At 54.2% G+C, this 25,184-nt stretch overlaps 1 protein-coding gene across 13 annotated transcripts in view; it reads right to left on the bottom strand.

The window, feature by feature from the left end:
- Window positions 1-25,184, bottom strand: part of Dab2ip (DAB2 interacting protein) — a 184,093-nt gene that overhangs the window by 107,466 nt on the left and 51,443 nt on the right. For 4 of the 13 annotated variants that reach the window (XM_076568782.1, XM_015988750.3, XM_015988747.3 and 1 more), the window contains exon 1: window positions 2,105-2,321. The exons of 4 other annotated variants lie outside the window; for them this stretch is intronic. In XM_076568782.1, coding sequence (XP_076424897.1) covers window positions 2,105-2,228 — 124 coding nt within the window. In that variant the 5' untranslated portion in view covers window positions 2,229-2,321. Of the gene's footprint in view, window positions 1-2,104; window positions 2,325-25,184 lie in introns of those variants that run through there. 5 more of the 13 variants (XM_076568781.1, XM_015988751.3, XM_076568784.1 and 2 more) reach the window with 4 other exon arrangements.

Consider the following 25,184-nt stretch of genomic DNA (forward strand, 5'->3'; position numbering starts at 1 on the left):
GAAGGTGGATCAAGGGGCTGCCACCACCCCTTTGGGTAATGCTACCATTAGAGGACCAACCCTAACCACGACACCAAGGTCAGAAGGGAGCAATTCAAGATCTTAGTGTGGCTTCCCAATAGGAAGCCCACAAAAGGGAGTGTGGCCAGAGCAGGAAGATGGGCAAGGAGCCCCTGGCCACCCTGCACCCCAACCTGCAACTCTGATCACACACACAACTGGTCACTACCGAAGGCTGTCCTCTGTCCCCCATGCAAGATGAACTCACTCTACCCCAAGGGCTTTTTCCTTTTCTTTCTCTGTGCACACTCACAGGCACTTTACACCTGGAAAAGGACCACGGTTCACACCTAACTATGGTCTGAGCTGCAGGCACAGGCTTCTAGCTTCCCAGACAGGACCCTGCTGCCACTGCCACTGTCCCTGAGATTCAGAGAGGCAGCTGACAGAAAGACGGTTTTTTTGAAGCAGGACTTGGACCTACGGCTGACTCAGTCACTCCTGGTAAAGCAAAGGAAATCCCACCCAGCTTAGACACAGTCTCAATGTCAACGCCTCTCTGAAGCCTTCCTGAATTTCTCCAACTAGAATTTCCATCAGGGCTGCTCTCTCCACCACCAGCAAGCAGAGAGTTCCTTCCAAGCTAGCACACAAAGCTGAGCCCAGCTGGGAGCCAAGGCTCAGACAACAGTTTGATCCATTCAACATTGATCATCCCTGGCCTCATTAACTGGACAGAAGGCAGAGTTCCCATCCTCTGAGAGCCTCCACAGTGGGTACAGAAGAGAGCATGGTCATGGGGGGCATTTGAGGGATAGGGCAGGAACAGGAGAGGCTCTGAGGGGAGCCGCATACAACTGGACACTCATCCCACACCCATTCTCACAGCCGGAACCTGTCGAAATGACGCCTTCTCCCACAGCTGAGCAAAAACGAAGGCTCAGGAAATGCGGTGATTTGGACCCATTCACAAAGCTTGAACCCAGGTCTCTGGCTTCCTGGGCCAGCCCTAGACTTGGGGCTGGAACTAGGCAGAGGCCACTTCAGCAGAAGCAAAGGGTGGGGGTATCACAAACTTTGGGACACCCTCAGACCAAGTCCCAGCACAAACCTGTGAGCAGAACAGCTTCAACGTGAACTCTGTGCACAGGAACTCAGTACTTCCTAAACACACCCTGCACACTGCTACTTGGCTCTCCTGTGGGAAAACTCTTCCCCATTCCTGGGGGGAAGTAAACTAGTGCAGACTGCCTGCCTGCTTCACCAGCCCTCACCCTAACAAGGGCCAACTCATACAGCAACACCTCTCCACACCTGCCAGATTCTGCCTATGGTGAAGGGGGGCCTGGGCCAGGGCCAGGCTTCCCATGCCCCAGATAACCTCATGATGCAAAGCAACCCAGCTTCTTCTGTATCGTGGACACCTTCAGTGGGTCTAAGCCTCGGAGGCATCCGGCCTTCCTAGAGCCCAGGGGAGAGCCTCTGTGTGGAAGACCCTGACCCTTACCACTTACTAGACCAGCACAAGGCAGCCTGAAAACTTTCAGCATTTTTGGCTGAAGATCTTATTACTGGAAGGAGGAAAGGCTGTGCGTGCCTCCCCGACTCCACCCCACGCCCATCTTGAAAGAGGTATCCGTCCAAGGGCCACTCAGAGGGGCCCCAGGTCCCTATAAACATGGCTCCCTCCAGGAAGTCTACCCAACTGTCCATCCTAACGGTGAGGGGACAATACCGGACTGAAGGAGGCCAAGCTTGAGTTCCAGACAGTGGAAACAAGCCAAGATCCACTTCGACTACTTTACGGCCTGGGCGCTGGGTAAACTGATGCACAGTGGGATGGGACACGGATCTGAGCGGTGCGGGGGCACTGGATATCAGGGCCCCTACTCCTTGCTCCTGGTACATGGGAGACACTAGAGACCCAGGCTCCCCAAGAAGAAGGACCAACAGAAGCTGGGGCAATGGGGATGGGACAGTCACGGTATCTCCAGATGAGGGGCCCTCACCCACAGACACAGGCGCATCACCGGCCCCCTGGTGCCCCAGGACATTCTCTGGTGATACGGTGGTAGCGAGGGACTGGGGTCGGGGTGTCGCCTACCCCTGGCGGGCCGGGTCCGGCTGCGGGAGCGGCTCCTCTGTCGCTGCAGCCGGGGCCGCCGCAGCAGCCGGTAGTAGTAGGACGGCCTCCCGGTGCTCTTCCTGGCGTTGCCACCCGCGGACATGCTGCCGCCCGCCGGGCACCGGGCCAGGCCTGGGCGCTCACACGGGCCCCATCGGCCGCTCCGGACCGCCCGGCGGGCGCCCTGCACTCTCCTGCGCTCCCGTGCAGCAGCCGCCGAGGCCAAGGCTGCCCTACAAAGTAGCTCCAACTCCTCCTCCGCCGCCTCCCCGCCCCGCCTTGAGCAGCCGGCCCCTCCGCAGGGGCCCGGGACCGGGAGGCCGGGCTGGCACCCGCCCGGAAAGTCAGTGCGGGTGAAATCCTGGCCTGGAGTCGTCGGGGCGACGCGGCCCGGGAGTGTCCCTGTCCTGCCCGAGGGACCCCAGGAGCATCATATCCCGACGCCCGCGCCTCAGACTCCACATTGCACCCAGGGCTCCCGGAGCACACTATGCCACAGCGGTGTGCATATCTGCACGCACCCTAAGGCTAGGCACGTGCAATTAGGGTCTGAGGGAGGGGGTCCCTGATTACTGGATGGAAACATGACCAGAAGTGAGCGGCCGCACACAGCTCTGCAGGCACCCCTCAGTCGGGTCGGAAGTCCTCCCTGACTCTGCCTAAGATACTTGGCTATTCTTTACATTTAGAAGGCAGTCTCGTCTGATAGAAAATACTGCTTTCATATCACTAGGATTACTTTGTGTAATTCAAGCACACATAAAGAATATAAGGCACACCTATGTAATCGAAGGGCTTTGCCAAGCCATTTTGCCCCATCCCCACACCAAACAAATCACCAGGGTGCCTGAATTTTTCCTCCCCTCCAACATTAGTAGCACTAGCGAGGCTGAAGGCAGGAAGATCCCTACCTCACAGTGGAGAGGAGAAACTGAGGCTTGCAAAGGGGATGAATCAGCTGCCTCGATCTACTCGCATAAGCCTTCTCCAAGTCCTTCTGCAGCTCCAGAAACTTCCGACGGCTCCCCAGAGCATAAGAGCTACAAACCCAAGCATCTCTTTGGTATTTGAAGCGCCAGAAATCGGGCACAAATCAAACCCCCTGCAGCCTCACCCATCCCTGCCTGGACCCTGTCCCCTGCCAGCTCGCAGCCCTTGCTCTGTTTGTGGCCAGTAATCTACCCGCTCCTTTCCCGTCCTCTTAGGTCTGCATCCTCTACAGGGAGTTCCTGACCCTCCTGGTCCTAGGTGACTTCCCTTTCTCTCTCTTAGTCCCCATAGCAACATTGTCATTTTAAGTTATTAAAACCACACCATCTACCAGACTTCCATCCCTTCAAGTACAGAAGGGGAAACTGAGGACCTAAAAGATGCGCACATGCCTGCATGTGTTGACTTGTGTGTGTGTGTGTGTGTGTGTGTGTGTGTGTGTGTGTGTGTGTGTGTGTAACTTGCCTCAATCACAGAGAAAGTGTAATGGCACATGGTCTTGGCCAGAGGCTGCTGCATGAACTCTCTAGGGAAGTGGAGTGGATTGGTCACAGGTGGTGCTTGGGGCAGTCTGGAGCTGGGTAGGGCAGCCTAGGCAGGAATCCAGGCCAGGTTTTTCTCCTCACAAGGGAAGCCCCCTTCCCGGCTCCTCAGTCAGGGAGGGAAGGCCTCCAGGTCGGGGGTGAGGGGGGTGCTGGATCACAGCTGGAAGCCAGGCGCCATCCTGGGACCTGGGATGGGGGAGGGGAGGGGAGGGCAGTTCTCCAAACCCAGCGGTAGAGAGTCCCCGGTCCAGTCCTGTCCCTCTTCCCAGAACACCAGCCAGCCCCACAGGACTGGAAGTGTTGTCATCTGGGAGACAGGGACCCGGATACCACTACAGTTACCTGCACCCTGTCACTGGACTCCAGGCCTGTTGTGGGCTGAGCTCACCTCCGGAGCACCTCCCACAAAGGTGGCTCAGCGCGTCCCCGCTACACCTCAGCATTTCTGGGGGTGACTGCTCTCCACCGCCAAGCTAGCCCAGTTAGAAGCTGGAGGTCCCCACCTGCAAAGTTTCAGGGTCAGAGCAGAGTTCACCTGACCCATTTTGCTTCCCTTTGGGCCTGCTTGGCTGGGTTCCCTGTGGACTAGGTGAACGCTAACGGGTGGAGAGCAGCCTCTGGCCTGGCCCCCAGCAGGCAGGCAGCAGGGATGTGTTTGGTGGCCTTGGGGCAGCAGGACTAAAGTTTAGGACCCCATCTGTACACAGCAGGATTCCAAAGGTCTGGCCTGGTTTCTACCTCAGGCTCTCAATTCCTCTGGGCATTAGTTTCCGGCCTACAATGGGACACAATTAAGCGCCTACAGGCTCCCAGAGAGTCAGCTGGTGCACAATGAGCTCCTGGCCTTGGCAAAGTAGTAGTCATTACCAACCAGCCCAGCCCAGCATTTCTACAGGCCCATGGTGGGTGCTGAGGAGGAATGGCGGTCCCCGCAGGAGCTCGGAGACAGGGAAAGGCCTGGCTCCCCGCCCCCCCTCCTGAGAGGCCCCCCCTCCTGCTCTCAATCGAGAACCTGGAGGCAAACAAAAGCAGCTTCCTGCACCCCAGCAGGGCATTTGGAACCAATCCTCCCCCAGAGCCTCTGCCCCCTCCGCCTGTGAGCAGGACCCCTGTGGCCTCCACTCCTGTGAAGGAGAGCAGCCCCAGGCAGAGCCCAGTTTTGGCAGGGGCACCTGGAAAATGCCCTCCTCCTCACTAGGGCTGTTTCCCAAACCGAGGACTCCAATCACCAACTACCAACAGGGAAGCCTCAGTGATTGCCTCAGACAGACAGGCTTCCCAGGCCCCGATCCAGGAGCTTGGGTGCCTACAGGAAACGTCTGGATTTGTACTGTCACCCTGGCCCACTTCCAGAGGGACACCTGAGTGAGGAGGTAACACACATCTCTCCATCGACTGGGTGGGGGTTCAAGACCGTAGTCTCCAATCCCCCAGCTGATGAAGCAGGCATTTCCTAGCATCATGTAAGGTGTTTGATCCAGTGGATGTGAATGGAGCCTAGAAATAGAAACAGGACTCCCCAAATCAGATCTCAGCTAGGCCCCATCACCGTCTTCACCGTCCCTCAGAAGACCCAGCAGACGGCTCAGGGCTTGAAGACCTCAGTTCGATCTCTGAAAGCCTGTGGAGGAAGGGAGGACCACCTCCAGCAAGCTGCTCTCCACTCCCCTCCAGCAGGCATGCGTGGGTCCATACACAATAAAGAAATGTAAAACGAGGGAGAAGAGGAGGGAGAAAAAGAATACCAAGCAAAAGTAAATGGGTGCCCCATCTCGTTCCTTTTGGACACCAGAGCTACCTACTCTGTCCTGAGAGAGTTTTGGGGCCTACCTCTCCCTATTGTCGGGGTTGAGGGACAGCCTTATCTACCTCATCAGACACCACCACTTAACTGCATTTTCAGGGGCTCCCTCTCACACACACATTCTTAGTGGTGCCAAGCTGCCCTGTACCTTTAATGGGGAGGGATCTTCTAGCTAAGGCAGGAGCATCCATTTCTTTCACTCCACACATTCGCCTCATCCCAGACACTCCAGCAGCTCCTCTACTCCTCCTCCTAGCCACTAACTCTTCTGACTCTAACAGTTCTTTCCCCTTGCCAGCCTCTCAGGTAGACCCAGAAGTCTGGGATACCCAGAACCCTTCTATCGCTAGGCACCATCAGCCTGTTATTATCCAGTTACAGAACCCTACCAGATACATCACCCAAGCTCAGTACCCTCTCTCACTCCAGAGCCTAAGAGGACTTAAGCCTATCATTTCTGACCTCCTCAGGAAAAAGCTGCTCCACCTAACCTCTTCACCTTTTAACACCCCTATACTTGCAGTTAAAAAGTCTAATGGAACCTACTGCCTGGTTCAAGACCTCCGGCTCATTAACTCTGCAGTGGTCCCCCTCCATCCTGTAGTGCCTAACCCTTATACTCTCCTGTCCACTATCCCTTCAGGAATCTCTCTCTTCTCAGTTCTAGATCTCAAAGACACCTTCTTTTCTATTCCTCTCAGTCCTCAGTCTCAAAATATCTTTGTTTTCACCTGGACTGACCCTGACACTCACCTGTCCACACAGCTGACCTGAACTGTTCTGCCACAGGGATTCAGAGACAGTCCACACCTATTTGGTCAGGCTCTGGCCTCTGACCTGCTTTCTCTGTCTCTCCCTGGCTCTAAACTAATACAATATGTAGATGATATTTTACTCTGTAGCCCGTCCTTACAGGTTAGCCAAACTAACACCTCTGCTCTCCTAAATTTCTTATCCAACCGGGGTTACAGGGTATCTCCTTCTAAAGTTCAGCTGTCCACTCCCCAGGTCATCTATTTGGGTCTAACTATTACTCCAACTCACAAGGCTATTACTGTAGACAGAAAGCGTCTAATCCAGTCCCTCACAGTCCCTTCTACTAAACAGGAGATTCTGTCTTTCCTAGGAATAGCTGGCTTCCTACGGTCTTGGGTTCCATCTTTTTTCTCTCCTTGCTCGCCCCTTATATGAGGCAGCTCAGGGCTCGCCACATGAGCCCCTCCTCCATCCTGTCACTAAACCTTTCCAAAAGCTCTAACAGGCTCTTCTTCAAGCCCCAGCATTTCATCTTCCAGACTTAACCCGTCCCTTCTCCCTCTATGTAGCAGAGAAGGAGGGATTTGCTCTGGGAACTCTAGGGCATCAGCTGGGACCCTCCTTTGCACCTGTAGCCTATCTGTCAAAGAAGCTAGACCTTACCAGTCAGGGCTGGTCACCTTGCATCTGTGCCTTAGCAGCTGCAGAGCTCCTTATTCGGGAATCAAAGAAGCTAAGCTTTGGGTCACCCGTTATTGTCTTTTCTCATCATAATCTGTCCCATCTCTTAGCTTATAAAGGCTTACAAACTTTACCTCCTTCCCGGGTTCTTTCTCTCCAGGTGGCATTACTAGAGGATGCCACACTTACTTTCCGGACTTGTCCACCTCTTAATATTTCAAGCCTCCTCCCTCAACCTAATGCTAACTATTCTCCTTCTCATTCCTGCCCTGAAACCTTAGAGGAATTGTTACCTCACCCTTCACACATACAGGAGGGCACATTGCCTGAGGCTACTTATACCTGGTACACAGATGGCAGCTCCTTTTTATATGAAGAGACCCGTAAGGCGGGCTATGCCATAGTGTCAGATACTGAGATAATAGAGGCACAGGCATTACCCGCACACACCACTAACCAACAGGCCGAGCTGATAGCTCTCACCCATGCCTTCCAATTGGCACAGGGACAATCTCTAAATGTTTACACAGACTCCAAATATGCTTTTCATATCCTCCTGTCCTATGCTGCTATTTGGAGGGAGCATGGCCTTCAGCGCCGCCAAATAACTAACACCAAGTCCGTCACAAAGCAGCCATCTCTCTGCCTCCAAAGGCATCTGCCCCATTGCTAAAATGGCCGCCACTAGGCTCTTAGAAAGATCTTCAATGCCAGAAAGCCAACAGCAAATTGCGCTCCACCCACAAGGAAGGAAGGGCTGAGCGGCTTCGGAGCTGGGCTAAAAGGCCAAGTACACTGTGCACCAGGCCAGGGCCAGGGCCCAAGAGGAACCAGCCCAGACAGTCCTGAATCTTACTAGGGCATTAAGTTTGAAGGCCCTCTGGGCTGGGTGGTGGTGGTGGTGGTGGCAGCACACCTTTAATCCCAGCACTAGGGACGCAGAGGCAGGCGGATCTCTGTGAGTTCAGGGACAGCCAGGTCGACAGAGTGAGTTCCAGGTCATCCAGGACCACACAAAGAAACGCTATCTTGAAAAGAAAAAATGTGAAGGCCGGAAGGGGTAGGGGAGCATGTGACCCAAATTGCCCTCAAAAAGCTTACCGATGCCAAGGGAATGAGGACAGTCACTCCGTGCTGCAGCTGAGCACATGGCAGAAGGACCTGGCTTTCACCCAGAGCACTGTGCAAGGAAGGAGACACTGCCACCAAGAACGAGGTGCTGGGGCTGGGAGGCTAAACACGACCACGGAGCACAGGCTCTGGTCCAGGGCCCGGGTTAGATTCCCAGCACCCACAAGATGGCGCATACAACCATCTATAACTCCAGTTCAAGGGATCTAAGGCCTCCTCAGGCACCAGGCCTGCTGTGGTGCAGACATTTATGCAGGCGCCACACCCATACAGGGAGAGGGAATCAGGAACTGCAGGGTCACAGCCTGACCTAGGGCCTGTGGGAAGATGGAGCTTGGGTTTCGTGCTAATTGTAGGAGCTGGCCCACCCTAGCATACATCCATGGCAGATCCTGCCCTCAGCATCCCACACACGCTCAATCATATCATTTCCCAGTGACCCTAGCAGACAGGTGGCTGTTTTTCCAAAACAATATTGGAGACAAGAGAGTAAGTTCCTTAAGATCACAGGGCTTCCAGTAGGACCTGAACCCAGGGGTCTGGATGTTGCAAAGGTCTTAATGGTGTGAGGACAGGGCAGCAACCTGGGACTTACCTTCAGAGCTAGCATTGTCCAGGGACAGGGGAAGACAGGGAAGGGGGAAGTTAGTTTCTAGCAGTGCCTACCCCAGGCCCACACAATGGTGTCTGGAGAGCTCAGACCTGTCAGGCTTCCTGTCTGGACCTGCGTAGGCAGCACTGACCGGAAGTCCCTACACAGGCAGTTCTGCACACATCTGCCTCCTCAGCCAGGCTCCACCTCTAATTCCTCTACACAGGCAGCTCTGCACACATCTGCCTCCTCAGCCAGGCTCCACCTCTAATTCCTCAGAGCCTGAGCACTCACAGTTAAGGTCACAGCCACCCCCTCAGGATGCTGTCTGTCTAAAAGGCAATGACAGCTTCCTGCATCCACTGTTTATCAGGAATGAAGCGGGACCAGGAGCAAGAACTGCACTGGAGATGAGAGGGGAGGGGAGCCTGGTTCCATCCCCAAAGTGGAAGGGCATAGATCAACCCCCAAAGGAGGTCCTGCTTGAGCATCCTAAGCCAGACAGGCATCCACTGCACCCCCCCAAACTTCCCTCCCAAAAGCCACCCACAAATTTAGTGACGTCCTTAAAAAAAAAAAAAAAAAAAAAAAATGGCTGATGCGGAGCAGGTAAGACCCCAGGCTAGAAGAACAGGGACCAGTCAGGTGTGGACTTTTGAGCTCACACAGACAGCTTACCTCAGGGACTATGAGCACCTTCCAAACAATCCACCCACACTGACAGGATGGGGTCCTGGGACAGGGCTGGGGCTAACCAGAGCACACTGACAGGCCTCTGTCACTATCTGTGAGCCTCTGGAAATGAGAGCTGAGCCCACGCACCTGAGGGTTATGGGTATCTAAAAACACTGTCCTGGCTCTAAGCCACACCCTAAGCTCCTGCTCCCCATCCTGCCTACTCTCTAGAGACCTGGAGAGGGAACACTCTCCTATTGCTGTCAACAGCCCACTGTAAGCCTATCCTGGGGTGCAGAGGACAGCTGGGGTGACGGGGGTGGGGCTCCCAAAGGAAGGCTCTTTCTAACCTGCAGACACTCAAATCCAGCACCCAACCAACCCCGGTCACCGAGGGGGGTGCCCACCCTCAGCCCTCCCACCCAGCAGTGGGCCTGTCTGAGTGGAGGAAATGACCCCTTCCACACTGGGGAGGACTCAGGCTGGCCTTCCCCAGGGGACCCCCGCAGCTACCCAGGCTGCTTCCTTCTCTGGCAGAACCAGGATGCCCAGTGTGATGCCCCCCAGGTGCCAGGCCCCCACTTCAGAAGCGGCCCGAGAGGCTGCGCTTCACTGTCTACCTGCAGCACACTGGCCCTCACTGTTCTCCAGCCCTGGAGGCCTGCGCTCCCTGTCAGCCCAGATGGCCAGGCCTGAAGCTACACTCTCCCGCTTCCTCCCCCTGCCCTGACCCAAAAAGCCTGCTCAGCTCCAGGTAGGCCCCAACCCAGCCCTCATGCCCTCTTCTCAGCCCCACAAAGGGCCGGGTCTCAGGTCTCCATGCAGGCTGGTCTACTACACCCACCAGGCCACCAGAGGAGGTGCCATATGGTCTCAGTGTGGGGTCAGAGCACCTCCTCCTTTCTCAGGCACGCCAGCCTGATCATCTACAAACCCTGGTAAGGCTGGCACCAGCCTAGGTTCCAAGGGGAGGGGCCTCACTGCCTCTCTGCAGAGCCCAGGGAAGAGGACAGCTGAACCAGCCCTGTAGCTGATGCCCAGGTAGCACAGGCAGGAGCTGCAAGGGTTAAGGGCTAGGCTTCCGAGTAAGGAGTCAGCTCTGAGGGTGGCACGTCACCTTTCTGGGCCTCCCAGGAGAGCCACAGAGAACAGAGGATTGCAGCCTCAGGTGGGTTCCTTGAGAGGAGATCCCAGGCCCAGAGCAGACCCAAGTTTGGGAGAGGTGGTAGCAACCCTGGAAATAAGTAGAGGAACCCACCTGATCCACAGTCAGCAGGGAGAGAACTGAGATGGAGAGAAATACTGGAGGACTGAGGGGAGGAGGGGGCACAGGCGCTGAGCTAGAAGGCTACATAGGAGGGACAGGAGAGAGAGCAGGGTGCACTCTGAGAGAGGAAAACCGTGTAAGGAAAGGGACAGATGTCGGAGACAGTGTGCAGAGCTGAGGCTGGAGCAAAGGGTGAGCTGGGCGCTTGGGGGCAGGCCTGGGTGTGCGAAGGAGGAGGAGGCTCCCCTGGGGCCGGCTTGAGGCTTAGTTCTGTCAGATGGCTGGGCTACTTTGAATAAATTATAGTCCTCTCTGGTCCTCTCACTGCAACTAGGAAAGGGCTGGCCCTTATACTGTGAGCCTGCGGGTGCAGGGCTGGGCTGGGATGCCCGTTCAGGAGTACACTCCAGGGTCCCAGCATCACTAAATCTAAATTTGGGGTGAGAGGAGAGAGGGTGATAGGTCCAAGAATTCCTTGTTTTCCCTTGGGTGGAGAAGGGCTGGACCTAGGTGTTGCAGATGCTGTACCTAAGAGCTCTATGCATGAGCAAGAACTCCAGCCCATTATTTACTTTTTTCCCCTAAAATTCCAGGCAGTCTGGCTATGCAGCACAAGGCAGCCTCAAACTCACAATCCTCCTGCCTCAGCTCACTGCATACTTAAGATCGTAGGCAAAGCATGCACCCAGCCATGACTTGTAAGCACTGGCCAGCCCAACACAGTCCACCCCAGGCCTTTGCGTGTGCTGCCTCTACCAACTCATTAACAAGATGAAGCATCTCTGGCCGCTGCACTCTGGCTCTGACACCACACATTCAGAGGCCTTCCCTGATGTCCTAGCCCAGGTCAGTTTGCTCCAGTCTCCCTGGGACATGCTTCTGCCCTGATTTATTTTCTTCAACTTTCCGGACCTCCCGAAACCCTCTTATCTGGGTGTTTCCTAATTGTTTCCCTCCAAACCTCAATAACGGTTGTGGCCTTGGTAATCCTACTCACAGCCAGGTCCCAGTGCAGACAGTGCTCAGTGTCTGGTGAACGTGGTAAGGGGAGGGAGCTGGGCTCAAAGATGCCAAAGGACAGTTGCAGCCCAGTGGCAAGTGACTTCGCCTCTCTTCTCAAGACCTGGGCTTTCTTCCAGGTGACTGTGGCTGGCCTGCTGGAGGGCTTATGTTCCCAATGCAGCATGGGGCTGTACAGGCCAGGGAACATTCCTGACTCTTTGCAAGACTGATTGAAAGTCAGCCCTTAGTGAGTGAGTGAATGAATGAATGAATGAATGAATGAATGCCTTTCCTTTACCATTGCCTTTGATCGAGTCTCTGGGTCACGGCTCCTGCCTCCTGGCTGGCCTGGGCACACTTTCAGGCTCTTGAACAATAAGCGGCTGTGCTCAGTCCCACAAGGGACGAAATGGGAGCCACTGAAGGTGCCGAAGCCAGGGCAAGCTTCGCGGGAGCCTGGGGACCCCGGCCCCAGAGCTGGCATCCTAAGGCCATGTAGGAGTTAAACGCAGCCTCTGCCTCCTTCACCCCTCAAGTCCCCTTGAGAGTGAGAACAATGAAGCCCTGCCCCCGCCCTGGGAACAGCATTTTGCCTGGAAATTCTACCAGGGGCAAGAGGAAGGGCTGGCCCTGCTGTTCCAGTGCCTGCTCCAACAGGAAGGAGCGCACAGTCTGGGGCCAAGGAAAACACGCTCAAGGTCACCCTGGAAACCAGCAAGTCCGTGGCCGAGCCTTGTGCATCCCCAGAGGAATCTCTTCTGGTGATTAGTGAAGAGAGAATGGTTCAGGGGCATGAGAGGAAGGAAAACCTGCCCAGCCTCTTCTGCCAAACCTCCTGGACAAGGAACTCACTGCCTTACAGGACCAGTCCCGGCCCTTCTCCCAGAGTGTGTTCCACACCTAGAAACTGAAAAATGTTTTGGGGGCCTCCCCACCCTCCAACCAGAACGCAGGCCTGGGAACCACCTAAGGTCCTCCCTCTTCCTAGCAAGAGGCTATTGTTGCAAGCTCCACAAGGGGCAGCCAGTGGTATGCTCCTACCCCACCTCAGGTCCCTCTTGACTACAATGCTGAGGCAGGGGCTAACCTCTGGCTGGCCCTAAGAGCCCAGAAGACATAGGCAAGAGCCCTGGCATGGACTCAGTCCCACTGAGTCTCTTCGCACCCCGCAACAGGGACATCCTGGGGCACAGAGGCCTCAGCCCCTAAACACCTTGGCCCCTCTTCCCTACAGTCCTTGCCCCGGGAAGATGGAAGGTAATGCCAGAACTTTCTGGACCTGCTCCCTCCGACCTTAGCTTAGCGAGCCCCCTCGTTGAGTCCATTTACATTGGTTTCTATGCATACACATCTCCCCTGTGCTCCCGACCTACAGCTCTTCCAAGGTCCAGATAGGCCAGAAACTTCTTAGCAGCCAGGACCATGGCCAGTACACCCCCTTACCAGGTGAGGCACCCTGATAAAATCTTCGTCTTGTACCTCAGTCCTGGGGCTTTAAGATGGCTTGGGGTAAGTGTTAGAAACAGCAGGTGCCCAGCTCACCTTAAAGTCTGGGTTAGCCAGCTTGGAGACGGGACTCCCTCTGTGGAATGAGGACTTCCTGAAGCTCGCAGAGACCCTGCCTCACCACCCAAGCACCAAGAGTACAGACATAAGGTCCCGTGCTGGGCTGGGCTAGACGCTCCAACAGCAGGAGATGGGCCCATGGATAATGCTGAAGGTCATGCCTGTTGCCCTCTTGGGCTCTGTGTGGAGCTCCCAACAGAAATGATTCTACAGCCTGTTCTCCACCTCAGCACCTGTGTGCCTCACAAGGCAAGGTTTCTAAACCTCACAGCAGAGCAGGGCCACGTGAGGCCTAGAACACAGTTTTCAGAGTCCCCCCTGATGCCCCAGGCTCCCCACAAGTGGTTTGGAGTGAGGGCCCAGCAGGTCACTCATGGAGGCTGGGAAGCTCCATGACTGGCCCCTTTGTCCTGGACTCTGGGTTCCCTGACTTGACCAGGTCCTGGGCTGATATCCCCTTACACTGATAGACACGGTGTCCCCTTACAAGCCTGGGGGGCAGCACTGCCAAGCTCTGCTGTGACCCTGGTCACCCTCCTCCTGTGCTGAACGCAGCTGGACAAGGGAGGTCAGACCTGCCAGAGGCTAAGGCCCAGAGGGGATGCCATGAGCAGGGTCACATGGTCCCACTTACGAACCCAATACAGTACTCAGTCTTTGCCAGGCAGTGTTCATGCACTGAGCCCTTACAAAGCCCTGGGGGTGGGCACGAGGACTCTCAGTCATAGGCACAGTGTTGGTGAGTGACAGAGACTTGGTCTCTACAACCTGCCCCCTGCTAGAGCTCCATGCTGTCCCAGTAACGTTTATTATTTGTTCCCAGGTGGCTAAGCTGCTGACTGACTACCAAGGGCAGAGACTGCGTGCAAATCCAGCATCTTTCAGCCACAAGGCTGAGGGCACCCAGAGCTGGTCCTAGCCAGTGGCCAATGGACATCACCAGTCTCCACTTCTCACCTCTCCCAGCTCTCTACACTTCCCTGGCCCAGTCCTCATCAGCCAGCGTCTCCTGAAGTCTCCTGTGACCCAGGACACAAGCAAGGCTCCTAGATTCGACTCCTGCAACCAACCCCCAGTGCCCGGCTGTGTCTACAGGCCTCTCTCCATCTTCACAGACATCACCCAGGGCCATGCAGCCACCGTGTCTAGCTCGGAGAGTCCCATAGCCCTCAGCTGTTCCCCTACATCCTCTCTTGCATCTAGAGTCTATTCTGCATTCAGCAAGCAGAATGGGCAAGTGCAGGATACTCGTGCCAGCCTCCCAGGCCTGCTGGGCCCCTTTTCTGACACACCTCTGTCAAGCGACCTGACTGACCCCCACTCACCCTTCTTTTCCACAAAGGCCACTCCTCCCTTTGCGAGCTCCCTACGCCATCCTCCCCCCAGGGCGCACTCCTTTCCTCAGTGCTTCGTGCACTGAGACTCACCCAACACCTGTCTCTGCTAGCACAGCGAGCTCTCCCTGAGGGTCAGGTTCCTGTCTGCCTGCTCCATCCTGGCAACCTCAGCTCCCAGTGTTGAGAGTCACATGGCCAATGTCAATTGGGCGGTGGGTGGGCCATCTCTTTCAAGTATACAGAAAAGCACTGGGTACATGTGTGCCCACATGTATGTGTACTTTGGAGGCCCTCAGACATCAGACCTCCATCCCTGGGCATCATGACCCTCCCAAGCTCTCAGCAAAGCCAGGCCAGAGGCCCTGCACCTCCACCACAGCTCAGAAATTATTCATCTCCCCCTCTCATTCCATGATTCATAACCCATCAATACACTTCCCCATTATCTTTCACAAGAGTGCCGCCTTTCTGCCATTTAATAATGCATCTGGCTCACTGCTTGTCTCCCAGGAGAAATCGAAAGCTTGGCTCCCATTCTACACAGGCCATGTGTCATTCAGGGGCACATTTCAGACCCGAACCTTGAACCTCACATTGAGCTCTGCGGGCAGGGCCCCACTGCTCTGGCCTCTCCCTTGCCTTCACCTACTGATAAGTCCTGGTGCCCATGGGTCTTTCAAGGCTTGTTCTGAGGCAGTGGAGTTACACTCTGGCCCTTCTTGCACCCAGCCCCACATAAGTCAAGGGAGTGTGCCAGGTTCAGATGCAACTTACAGTCACAGGGCTGTCTCCTTTCATCTTCACACAATCCTTCAGAAGCCAAAGGGGTTGTGACCGTTCCACAGACAGGGAAATGGGGCCTTGGTGAGAGGCAGCTTCCCTAAGGCTGTACTGCAAGGGGAAGGTGGCTTCCAGGAAATGGGGGTTGGGGCCTTACTGAAGGAGGGAAGAGAGGGTGGAAGTCGCAGGGAGCACAGGATTCCACACTGAGCTATGCAGGCAGAGAGAGCCCAGAGAATTAGGGGCTGGCAGCCTGAGAGATGCAAGCTCACCTCTTGTGTTCTGTGGGGTAAGTCCCCGTCCCCTGACTCACTGGCTGGACTCACAGTTCTGTTCCACAGACAGGCTTCCTCCCAGGACTGTCACATGACTGGATGAGGCAACATGTGGGAAGCCGCCTTGTAAACTGTCCAGGCCCAGGGCACATCTTTCTGCATGTCAGAACGTGGACTCAAGACATCATTATGCAAAGACCTGCAAGGAAGCCCTGACTGCTCCAGGTGACGTAAGGCCCAAAAGCTCAGACCCAGGCGCAAGATGAGACCCCTCCTCAGACCACAAGCAGCCTCCCACCTGACACCAGCCCCCCCTGCCAGCCACCAGGGCTGGTCCCCTCCCCCTCCTGCTCTGCAAAGTTTCTGCTTCTACTTTATAGTTTCCGTGGCAACCACCTTTCATTTTTATTGTTTTCGTCTCCTCTGTCACTTTGGCATCTTAGGATCCAGGGAGAAGGAGGGTGAGCGGGGCAGGAGGTCTGGCCAAGAGAAAGAGCACACAGCACGATGCAGGGCTGGGATGACCTCTGACCTGAGGGCAGTCCCTAAGAGGATTCTCAAAGCAGCTAACTGTCCTCACTTCACTCTCACATCTCTAGGGCTGTCAGGAGCCAGCACACAGTAGGTCCTCAGAAGGACCTTGGTCCCAAGCCTGAGGATTCCCGTCCTTTTTCAGTCAACACTAGCTGAAGTGAGTTTAGGGGGCTGAGGAACCTGGCGTATGTATTCTCTGTACTGTGTGGACTCTGGTGTTATTTTTAGTCCCTGAGTCAGGGCCATCCAGGAACAGCCCAGAGGCCTCCTTGACCCACACTCCCACAGTGGCTCTCTTTCTCCACCTGCTGACCTCTTGAGGCATTGATGTCAGCCTGCAGACAGTTCAAGAGCAAGGCCCAGCCTGTCTCCAGCCCTGCAGACAAGCCACCAGCCCTAACCCCCTCCCACTCACAGGCCCCTGAATACACTGATGCACACCCACACAGGTTTACACATGGATACACACACGTGCACCCTGGCATTCAAACTCAAATTCATACACATATATAGGCATCCAGGACCCCAGTATGTGTGCTCTCTGGAGAGGCAAGGCACTCTGGCACTCTAAGGCTCCCATGAGCAAGAGCAGAGAATAGCCCAGCCATGGGGTAAGCATGCTGACAGAAACAGTGCCCTCCTCGCCTGGCCAGAGCATGGGGATGTCCTTGGCCTTCTCAGGCTGTCACCGTCTATTCCTTCCTCTTGGGTCTCCCATGCCCCACATCCGCCAGAGCAGGGCCCCCCTTCTTCCCTGTGGAGCTGATGATGCATCCCACCCTCCCCGCCAGCCCAGCCCTGCACATCCCTCAATGGCTTACCTGCCCAGGGCCAGTGTCTCAGTGTGAGGTTCCTATGCCGAGGCTATCTCACCCCGCCCCAGGTCTACCATGTCAGGTGTTAGTGGGCCCAGAGAAGGGGTAAAACCCCAAACATGAGACCTAACAAAGTCAAGTCAGGCCCAGCCTGGCCAGTCACTGCCTCCACCCCACACTTCTGCCCCTACCTCCTCTTCTCATAGCTCAATGGTTCAGGATTCCCACAAATGCCATTGGGAAGCTGAGCTTTTAGCACCTACCCTGAGGTGTATGGGGGCAACTCCCAGGAACTGGTACTTGAAAACCCAAGCAAGTTCTTCTATGGTCTAGGAAGGGACACTGTGTGTGCACAAGGGGGTTCCAATACAGTCCCTGTCCCTAGAGAGCTGACAGTTTAATAACACATGTGGGCTCCTCCAGGGGCACGCAGGCAGGGGCTGAGGCCAAGGAAACGGAAGAGAAGAAGCAAGCATCGATGACCAACTGACATCCAGGGGTAATCCAGGGAGGCTTCCCAGAGGAGATAGTATCTGTGCCACCTGACTGGGATTCCCATAGGCAGTGGGTGTGGGGTATAAGGTGAGCCTAATGTGATTTCTTTTCTTTTTTCCTTTTTTTTTTTTTTTTTTTTTTGGACAGGGTTTCATGTAGCCCAAGCTAGCGTCAAAGTCACTATGTAGCTGAGGAGAACCTTGAACCTCTGACCTTCCGACCTCTCTCTCTTTTTTTTTCTTTCCAACCTCTAATTCTTGAGTCCTGTGATCACAGGTATACGACACTAAGCCTGATTTTATGCAGTGCTGTGGAGGGAACTTGGAGTCCCACACATGCTAGGCAATCACTCTAGCAACTGAACCACATCCCCAAGCTAGGACTGAGGCTGAGGTCAGCTGAAGCCTGCCGTTAACAACTCCCTTCCAGACTGTGTAGCATGAATCTTAAAGGGTCTTATTAATAAAAACAAACCTGGAGCCAGGTATTGGGGTCAATGCTGGAAGATCAGAGAAACAGAACAAGGCACAGCTTCCTCACCTCGCCAATTCCTCAGCTGATTCTGTTTCCTCAGACTGGAAGCCTCTGTATCCTCATTTGAATGGATCTCAGCTGAACTGTGCTGCTCAAAGCCTAAAAGCTTAACCAGCTCTAGTTCCTCGTCCTCACACCTTAAATACCTTTCTGCTTCTGCCATCACTTCCTGGGATTAAAGGCTCTTGTTAGCATGCTTGACTGTTTCCAGTGTGGCCTTGAACTCACAGAGATCCCAGTGGATCTCTGCCTCTGGAATGCTAGGATTAAAGGCGTGTGCTACCACTACATAACCTCTATGTTTAATATTACGGCTGTTCTGTTCTCTGACCCCAGATAAGTTTTTTGGGTCAATATTTTGGGGAACACAATATCACCACAAGACTGTAGAGAGGGTTTGGGCCTAAGCATGCTAGCCTGGTCTCATTCGCTGGGTCACTTAGGCACAGGGGTGCTAACTCTTCCTGAATGAGGCCCTTCCAGGCCAGGTCCTGAGGCCTCCTCTGTCACGGGCCCAGTGATGCCACAGTGGGGTAGAGCCTGACAGGTCTTGAATTCCTACAGGAAAGAGTGTCTTTGAGTTACCTGTACAACCTACTCCAATGTTTCACACCACCCTGCCATCAGCCAGGAAGTTCTTGCCCCTATCTAACCTACATCTCTCTTGCTGAAATGTACACCCACCTTGCTGTGGAGACAGGAATAACAAAGGACAGAAGCTGAAATGCCTCACTGGTCGGTTGGAGAGCGGAGAAGGGGGCGGGGTTCGGGAGTCAATGGGCAGAGACAACCCCTGGCACTGAGGAGAATGGACAAGGCCCTCTTTGTGTGCATGATTAATTTATAGGCCTGGGGAGGGCCTCAGGACTGTCCTGCACGGCCTCCGAGGCTTCCCTGACCCAATTTAGAAGCTGTGTTTATTGTGTTGTTCATGTCAGACCTTCCTGGCGAGGTCTCTATTCCCAACGTGCTCATGAATTTTCCGGGGGTTTAATCGTGCACAATCTGAGAACGATTTATTAAGAAGATTAAAACCCCCAAATATGCTTCTGCATGGTCTACGAAACGTGGCAAATTGATCGTCCGCCACGGGCCGACTTCCTCCGGCAGAAAGATTCCTCGGCAGAGCTGTGGGAACTCCACAGCCAGGGAGGAGGGAGAGGTGTGGGGTGTGGGCCCCCAGGCAGAGTCTAGGGCAACAGTGTGGGGAGGGCACATTAGCGACAGCAGGCTGAGAGCGCAGTCCACTTGGTATCGCGACTGCTCGCCTGGCATGCTCCAGACACTGGTCCCGTCCTCAGCACCAAATAAACCAAGAGTCATCTTCAGCCACACGAAGTTTGAGGCCAGCCCGGGCTTCATGAGACCCTCGCTCAAAAAACAAAACAAAAAAAGAGCTCCAGAACCCTAGAGTGTGAGCAGTGCCCAGAGCCAGGCCCTGGATTCAAAGATCTCACAGTCACTGTGCCCGAAGTGTTCCTGCTCCATGCAGCTTCCTGGGCCACTCACCCTGCTACCAGAGTGGAGCCTTTAATGTCCCGTTCTGAACCCTTCTTCCCCACCCCGACCCTCCAGGACTAGGTTCCCACCCCTCCTGGGATGTGGACCAGGGCAGGCCTCACTGGAGCAAAGCTGAGCAGACACAAGGAGACGTGAGGTCCCAGCCCAGTCCTGGGAGCCTTGGGGAAGAGGGCTCCTGGGGATCTGAGTTGACTTCAGACGTCAACTGCACAGGCCCCAGCCTCAGTGCCCATCTGAACTCTCAGGCCTGTCCTTGCCTCTCCCCTCTCCTGACCTGCCTCCCATTTAGGAAGCCACCAGGAACACGGGCTGCTTATCACAGACAATGAATGTAGCTGAGTTGTGGGGAACCTGCGCCTCCTCTGAGCCAGGCCCTGGGCTGAGCCCTGGTGCCTGTCTCCGCTCACATGCACAGCACTGCGTGCCACGTGCTCCTTCCACCCAGACTTGGCTACACCTCCCTTGCATAACTGATGTACACAGGCCAGGAAACAGAGAATGGCAGAGCTGGGGTTCAAATCCAGAGTCTACCCCAGCACCTAAGTCTGAGCCTCTGGACCTCCCACTTCAGCCCTTAGATGGGATGCCTCTGTCTCCATGACAACTCTTGGTGGGCTCAGATCCACTCTCCTAATTCCTCAGCCAGCCTCAGTCTCTCCTGTTGTTTTTCAACACCAACCAGCAGGTCTGACCTCCCAGAAGCCAGTCCCCAGATTGCCAGCCTGGGCCCACAGGGGCCACTCCCCTCTGTGCTGTCTCTGTGGTCTTCTCTGTTAAACATGCCTATTTCCCTGTGTTTCTTATTTCCAAATTCTCCGGATCCAGATCTAATGCCATCTCCACAAAGCCTTCCCAGGATAGCAAACCAAGTTACTGCAGGACAGGGGCTCTCCCTGGTCTCACCGTCCTCACTGCAGCCTCATGCTCCACCCCACCCCCACCCCATCAGCTCCTTAAAGACAAGGTTGTCACTGTTGGGGGCAGGGAGCAAGCTTACTTGCCCGCTGTGGTCTACCTGACAAATGAGACTGTTGGTCCCTGACAGTAAGGGTGACCAGAGCAGCCTGTGCCAGCCTGTGGATACACTTCCCTGGTCACAGTGAGAATCCTTGTCTTTATTCCTGCTGTGGACCACTTCAGCCCTGATAAAGCCTGCGGACTTCTTTATAGAGAAACCTATTTAAAATGCACAAGATAGGATCTCTGTGGGTTGGAGGTCAGCTGCACCTACAAAGTGAGTTCCAGGACAACCAGGACTGTTTCACAGAGAAAGAAACCCCGTCTAGAAAATCCAAAAAAAAAATAAAAAAATAAAAAAATAAATGCAAGATGAAATATGGGGACTGTGGGCTTGGTTCTGTGGGTATAAATATCAAGACCCCCAGAAGCCATGTCAAAGCAGGATGCAGCAATGTGAGCACCCCCTTCCGGGATCCCACCACCTCCACAAAGGGTTGGGAGAAGAAATGGAGAATGCCCAGAACTCTCCAGCCTCCGAGTCTGCAGCCAAGAGACCCTGAAATGTGCTTATCAAGTTAGTCAAGAAGGAAAGGTGAGAACCCATGCCCACAGGTATCCTCTGATCCCCACACAGGCTGGGGCACATAGGCACCCATACCACCCCCACATGAACAAACACAAAAAAGCACACACACACACACACACACACACACACAAATACATTCATGCTGGACTAGAAAGGAAAACAATGGCACTAAACCGTGCTTATCAAGTACTTTCTAGAACACTGTAGTGATGTGTGCCCTTTTTTATTTGTGACTGAAATCCCGAGGTCTAGAGCTAATAACGACTGTCATTTTGAGGTGTGGTAAGCAAAACCAGTATTATTTCAAGTTATCCACGACTACCCTATGACACAGAAGTGGTGATTTCCATAAAATCACTGTATGGAGAATGCTAGGGCGGCTTATCGCCTACAACGGTAATTGAAGGGATTGCCATGTATAATTGTAATTAGAGGTTGGGGGGATGAAGGCGGGGTAGGAATTCTTTTTCCTGCTCCAGGGCTTAGCGCTCTGGAGTTCATGTAGACTCCCTGGGACCCAGGACTCCGGGTGACAGCCCTGAGGTGGCATGTGGAGTGGGTGGACTGCCCTGGGCCAGATTGTGGCTGTGTGGACCGGAAGCGTCCGTCTCCACACTGCAGTCCGGCACCAGCCCCCAAGTCTGTGCTCATGGTATGGCTGCTCCAGCGGCTGCCAAAGCCCTCAGTGACTCTGCCTGGACATCCCCTGCCACTCCTCAGGGAACTTGCTTTATGTCCCGAAAGAACAAGGCTGACAGAGGATGAATTGCCAAGGAAGACTGGAGCGGGCTCCGGCTGTCTGCATGGCGCCCGCCCGCCCGGCCGTCCCCGTCCCCACTGCTGTCTGTTCTGTGGAGAGAGGAACGCACCATCAATCACCAGGGAGAAAGGGCGCCATGAAGACATGCCCAAGCGCCGCACAGAGAGCACGTCCCGTGCCCCCCCCCCCCAGGCTCTCCAGAGTCCTCTTTGATGACAGTAGGGTCACCTTCCAATGGGGGAGGCGGGGCTTGCCCATGTCTCTCAGGAGATGCTCTACAGGCAGCCTTCTCCAAGGAGGGGGCTACAGTCCCTTCCCCTTCACTGGACACACCTTGAGCCTGTTCTGAACCCTATGAGCTGCACTAGGGATGCATCCCTAGCTCCACCCACACCCCACAGCCCACTCAGTCATCACTTCAGGCCCAGGTAATCATGTTGCCTTCAGAACACCTCCACAAAAGCTGCCTAATGTAAATCTGTCTCAAGCAACCCTCCTCCAGGCCTAAGCGGGAGGCTACAATTGTCACATTTTTCAGATCCAGGAGGACTGGAGTCAGGGTCGAGGCCGTTTGTCTGACTTCAACCACAGGCAGCAGAGTGTCCAAAGAAAGCACCCGTCCCTCTACACAGCCCCACCAAGGGTCTCTCTCCTTGGAACCTAGAGACCTGGGTCTTCATCTCTCTGCTTCCCACCTGCCCCAGTCCTGCCTGCTCCAGAAAGGCCTCCCTGCCCTGCCCTTCATCCTCATAACTCGACCTCCCAAAGCTTCCTAACCCTCAGCAGAAGACGGGACAATCACCAGCTCTCTGTGAATCTTCACCTCATCATCTTACCCACGGCCAGATCCAGGCACCCTACAGGTGCTTTTTCAAGCCTAAAGGATGTCCCTGCTGGCAGGTGAATGGGTGGCTCCGCAGATGGATGCACTCCACCTCACATTGGGTCTGATCATCCTTGGGCAGGAGTATCTGTCTTGAACAGGTAGGGGTCCACCTGGACCAGACCACCCTGATGCCCAAGTGGGCCCAGGAATGGCATTGTAGATGCCGCCAGCACCAGGAACATCTCTAATCCAAAGTCTTAAGGCAGCTGGAGCTCCCCTGCCACGAAGGTCTCAAGAAGAGCACAGAAGGGACAAGCTAGAGGCCAGGAAGGTAGCTCAGTGGGTAAAGGCACCTGGTGCCAACCAGGCCTGACAACCTGAGTTTGAGCCCCAGAACCCCCATGACCCTTGGAACCTACATGGTAGAAGGAAAGAACCAACTCCTATAAGTTGTTCTCTGATCTCCACATGTGTGCCATGGCATGCACACATGTGTGTGCACACACAAAATAAAATTTAAAAAAAATTAATGGGTGGAGGTGTGCTGTGGATATCGCTCTGTATAAATAAAACCCTGATTGGCCAGTAACCAGACAGGAAGCATAGGTGGGACTAACAGAGAGGAGAGAAGAAAAGGAGAGGAAGGCAGAGGGGAGGAGACACCACCTGCCGTCCGGGAGCATCATGTAGAGGCAACAGGTAAAGCCACAAAACACGTGGCAACATATAGATGAACAGAAATGGGCTGAGTATAAGAGTAAGGGCTAGACAATGGTGGGCCTGAGCTAACGGCCGAGCAGTTTAAATAATGTAAGAGTCCGTGTGTTTGTTTTATAAGTGGGCTCCGGGACTGGCGAGGCTTGGCGGGAGCTGGAGAGAAATTCTCCAGCTACAGGGGTGGGCTCAAGTCCAAGCTGCAAGACCCACTGATTAATCAGGGCCATTCCCCATGACTTCCCCACATGACCACTCTCCCAGAAATGTGCTTCCTCCAGACAGTGGGACACTGGTACTGAGTCTGATGAGACCCAGAAAGAAGATCCCTGAAACACGAGGACGCTCAGGACCCCTCATCAACCTCAGGTAGAGGCCACAGACACAGGCAGTGAGAGTGAGTTTCATGTTCTCTCTGGAAGAGAGTTGGAGACCGGAAGAGATCTCCAAAATGTCTTCCTGAGTAAAAGGTGCAATTTGTATGAAGTTAAAATGATTATCCAATAGAACCTTTAAGAGTCATAGGTATCTTACGGCTTTGATGTATCTGTGAACTTAAGACTGCATGAAGAAAAGCACTCTCCAAGGCCCCTGCCATGGATGCATTCCACTTCCAGGCCCCACCACCCGAGTCCTCTCCAGGCCTGGATAAGCCGCGCTCGCTCGAGAGTGCAGCCCAACATCTCTTACCCAGAACCCACAGGAGGAGAATCGTTTCAGCCTCAATAGAAGCAAATAGGCAAAACATTAAAACCACAGACGAAGGTCAAGTAAAATCCATAAAATGTGTTTCTTGAAGAGGTGGACACTTGGTTCAGGCCTGTGACCCCAACCCTCACAAGGCTGGGGTAGGAGGATCATTATTAATTATTAGTTCAAGGTCTGGGCGACACAGTGAGACCCTGTCTCAAAAACATCAAAGGAGAGATAAGAAACAAGTCAATTAGAAGTTCATAAATCCTCATGCTATCCCTCAGGTAAATTCTCACAACCATGTGTGGATGTGTAAGGATGCCTGTGTGCTCCTGTGTGTGGTGGCAGGGGATAAGAGTGACTAGTATCCAGGTCACTAATATTAGGGTCACTCCTAAGGATGCATGGAGTCCATACACAGCAAGGCAAAATGCACACTGGATTTCAGGACATGTGCCATGATCGCCTGGCAGGACAGATCTCAGGATAGAATTAAACAAGAGACAGACTTGGTTTCCAGTTCACAATGTTTATTTTTTCCAGCTGTGAGGGTTAAGTGCGGGACTCTGTGCCTGTTAGACAGGAGTCCCACCAGTGCCTGCACCCCAGCCCAGCCTGCAATGTTCGCCTTGGTTTTAAATAAATAAGTCGTGGAATATGCTATTTTTATATACCAGAAACCAGACTATGTTGGGGATGCTGAGGGTGGGTGAGGCGATGCACGGGAAGGGGCAGCAAAGAACTCTCTTCATATTCTTTGCTCGTTTTTCTTGGGGACCTAAAACTGCTATAAAAAGTAAAATTTAAGCTACACAGAGAAACCCTGTCTCGGGGAAAAAAAAAAAAGTAAAATCTACTAAAAGAAAAACAACTGAAAATCTTTAGAAATTAAAAACACAAGACAACATCGTCCCCAAAATCAGCGCTGCTGGGTTGAGTCTCCAGGGGCGGGATTCTTTGGCAAGCCCCAAATTCCAGCCTGATTCAAGCTTGGAGAGGAACAGGAAATTGGAACCTTATCCCAAAGCTGGGTCTCCCTGGAAAGCTGTGTTTGGGGTATTTCCGGTTTTGTCCAACCAGAATGTCTCACACCTTCATATGAAGCTGTTCCAGTGTTGTTCAGAAGCCCTCTCTCCTGAAGCACAGCCTGTCTGAGGAGACTGTGTCCGGTTTATGGATCTCTGCAGCCTATGGAACCAGCCAGCGCCTGGCACAAGGTA

The sequence above is a fragment of the Peromyscus maniculatus genome, chromosome 4 (assembly GCF_049852395.1).
Source record: "Peromyscus maniculatus bairdii isolate BWxNUB_F1_BW_parent chromosome 4, HU_Pman_BW_mat_3.1, whole genome shotgun sequence".
NCBI lineage: Eukaryota > Metazoa > Chordata > Mammalia > Rodentia > Cricetidae > Peromyscus > Peromyscus maniculatus.